The 3,397-nt window shown below is 39.3% G+C and overlaps 1 protein-coding gene across 2 annotated transcripts in view; it reads left to right on the top strand.

Annotated features, from left to right (window-relative positions):
• CPSF3 (cleavage and polyadenylation specific factor 3) overlaps positions 1-2,190 on the top strand; it is a 50,614-nt gene extending 48,424 nt beyond the window's left edge. For both annotated transcript variants that reach the window (XM_019520727.1, XM_019520728.1), the window contains one exon: positions 1,966-2,190. In XM_019520727.1, coding sequence (XP_019376272.1) covers positions 1,966-2,067 — 102 coding nt within the window. In that variant the 3' untranslated portion in view covers positions 2,068-2,190. The remainder of the gene's footprint in view (positions 1-1,965) is intronic.
• The last annotated feature ends 1,207 nt before the right edge of the window (positions 2,191-3,397 follow it).

Genomic DNA, 3,397 nt, shown 5'->3' on the forward strand with positions numbered 1-3,397 from the left:
CCCAGTGCTCCTTCCTGCCCATGGCAGGGGGTCGGACTAGAGGATCTGTCTAGGTCCCTTCCCACTCATTGATTCTATGATTCTGTGCTGCAACTTGAGACCATCACCCCTTGTTGATTAGAATGTGTTGTTAGGCTATTTTGTGAAGACGATATACCTGGACATGCTACAAGGAAGTGGTGTTGGGAACCAATGATTAACTGTCTCTCAGCCTGCAGGGATTTGAACTGAAAAACAGGTGTAAATCAATAAAAAAACAAATTACTTAAAAAAAATCGGGGAATTTATCAGTGAAAATCAGTAAAAACCAAGAATGTGGAACACTACTTATATTGGTACACCTGATGACTCGAATGATTTTGTTTGACATTTCTCTATTGGCAGAAACACTTACATAGACTTGATTATAGCATGAATGCATTCTTACTGGCATAGTTTAGTTTGCTCACTGGCCAGATATGCACTGTACAGAAAAAAAGCATTCCTTCACCAGTGCAAGCTGCATCTGTACTTTGAAGGTTTGGCTTTGTAGGTATGATGGCAACTTTTTTTCTATTATAATCTGGCTTCAATGCAACTGAAACGTTGTCTGCACTGGAAAAAAGACACTGATTGTGTGAATCAAGACTAATGTTTAGAATTATCCCTGCCTATGTTAGGCCTTCAGTTGCATTTAATATTGCATAATCAAATACTGTACTAATTAAACTTGTTAATCATGTCTGTTGCTTTCTGGTGTAGATAAAACTTGATGGGAGAGTTTGAGCCACTGTTTCACAAGCTCAGGCTCACCAAATCTCACACCATACATCTCTGATTCAGTTAGTCTGTAATGTGCAAATCTTCCTCCATGCTTTCTGTCTCACTGTTTCCAAGCCATGCCAGTGTCTCTTAATTTCTGTTCCCCTGATCTAACTTTTACCTGGTTCCTCTCTTTTACTAGAAACAAAAGTTTCTGAATCAGTGAAACTAAAAAGAAATTGATAATTACCAAATGTGACTACTTAAAAAAAAATAAGGCTTTATTAAATAATTTTAAACCTTATATATAGGGTTGGATTCAGATATGGGCACAGTGCATCTCATCATTTCACGTCTTTGTATGTATGATGGAACTCAGTGACTGCACTGATGGGTTTATCTGTGGGTCTCATTGCTGTAGGACAGCCATCTATATACCTTTAACTCGCTTCTGAATTTGACTCATTTCCCTCTTGGCCAGGAAGAGTGTCAGGCTTAGAAAACAGACAAGTTAGTATCATCAGGGAGAATATGATGTCTTCTAAGCTTAAAAAAAGTTTTCTAGCACTATAAATGTCTGCTGCCACTTGTCCTATAGTAGCTTGACTCAAAGACCTACTAAAGTCAGTGGATTTCTCTGTTCAATTAAACTGCCATGTTTCAGATACCTACTGTGTGTTTCACCTTAAAAAAATATTTTAATTGTTTTAGTAAGAAGCAGTAGTTCTATTCTGAAATAAGCACTTTACCTTGTCAGTTGTCTGCGGGACCATGAGTAGGTTGCAGCTGAGTTTTTAAAAGCAGTGATGTTGATTGCATTTCAATGCTAGTCCAAGTTTATGCCTAAAAATAACACTGCAGGGGTGGTCACAAATTAAATTAAATACCTTTGAATGTCACTTGATGTGGTGTGCTAGTATTTAACTTTGAACTGAATTTAGTTTACAGTCCTTTAGCTATTTTATTCAATTTTTCCAAAAATAGTGGCTAATCAAACCTAGTTTTGATATTTCTCAGCAAAACTAACATAAATCTTTTGCTGAACTCTGGTATGTGTGGACAGGCTGCTTAAAAACTGGTGAGGCTGAAATCTGTCTAACCTTCCTTTCCATTTGCCCTGCTACTGTAGGCAGTGTTTGTTGCTACTTTGACTTTTTTTTACTTACAACTTTTAAACGGCTAAATTAAGAGGAGTGTTTTATCTTAACCTGTCTTTTCTTCCAGACGGTTGAATGTGAGCCAGGATGTGAAGATGATGAAGCTCTTCGGGAAATGGTGGAGTTGGCTGCACAAAGACTCTATGATGCGCTTAGCCCAGTGCACTGATCTAAGTGGCTGATAAATATCTGGGACTCATAAGAGTGATCGTTTTTATACTTGATTTATTTTGAATATTATTTTGAATAAATAAAACATGTCTTTAACTAACCCTATGTACTTATTTCCTGACAAAACTGCTTAGTTCTTGTTACAAATACAGGATTAGCAACCTTACAGCAAATAAATTTATGTACAATATATAAATCGCATGTAAAAGTATTCAAAGTGCATATACTCTTTAATATGCATGTATGGATTTATGACTGGAACTTATCCATAAGTTCACAGGAAAAACATGTCCTGTTGTTTTTAGTATTCAATCTGAAATTTCTGGGGAGGGGGCATTTAAGTGGGTGTACCGACCTGTGTTTTTGCTTTGTGAATATACATAAAAATATCCTTTTAAAGCATACATTCACACCTATTTAGGAAAGCTTTTGAGAGCATGCTGAAGTCTACTTGAAGTCAATGGGACTTGAACATAGGCTTAAAATTAAGCTCCAAAGTTAAATTGGAGCCTAAAAGACTACACAGTAGAAAGTTGCATTGACTTATATGGGAGATGCAATTCACCGCACAGAATTAACTTCAAGAGAGTTTTACCCAATCGTTACCCATTACAGTAGTCCAAAGTAAATAGGCCTCATCTGTGCAGTTTGCTGCATGTGGGAAGACTGTGTGAAAGCACAAAGTCAATGTAATTTTATGCAGGTGTACCAATATGCTGCTATGCAGTGGTTTATGAGATTACAAATATATAATGGGGGGAAAAGTTGATACTAGTTAACTATTTTAGTTCAAATACAGTAAATCACATTGGTAAGTGCCCAAAAAGAAGGTCCCGGGTAATGTGGGGCCCTTGCAGGACGCGTTGGGAAATTTGGTCGTCACACCAGACGGCAAAGCTAACATGTTCAATGATTTCTTTGCCTCCGTCTTCCTAAGTAGGGACCAGAACAGCCACCTTCCTGCTGGGCCCCCCTCGGGAGGCACACCTAGGCCAAGGGTTAGCGAGGATTTAGTTAGGGAGCTTCTGGAGGGGCTGGACGTATTCAGGTCAGCCGGTCTGGATGATCTCCACCCTAGAGTTCTAAAGGAATTGGCAAGGTCATTGCAAGACCCCTGGCACGGCTTTATGAGCGCTCATGGTGCTCTGGAGTGGTGCTGGAGGACTGGAAGAGGGCCAACGTGGTTCCCATCTTCAAAAAAGGGAGGAAGGAGGACCTGGGAAACTATAGGCCAGTTAGTCTTACCTCGATCCTAGGCAAGCTGTTCGAGAAAATTATTCTGGCACACATCCAGGAGGGGCCAGCAGGGGACTGCATGCTTAGGGGCA

This window comes from Gavialis gangeticus, unplaced genomic scaffold, assembly GCF_001723915.1.
Source record: "Gavialis gangeticus isolate Ggan-Ray unplaced genomic scaffold, GavGan_comp1, whole genome shotgun sequence".
Lineage (NCBI taxonomy): Eukaryota > Metazoa > Chordata > Crocodylia > Gavialidae > Gavialis > Gavialis gangeticus.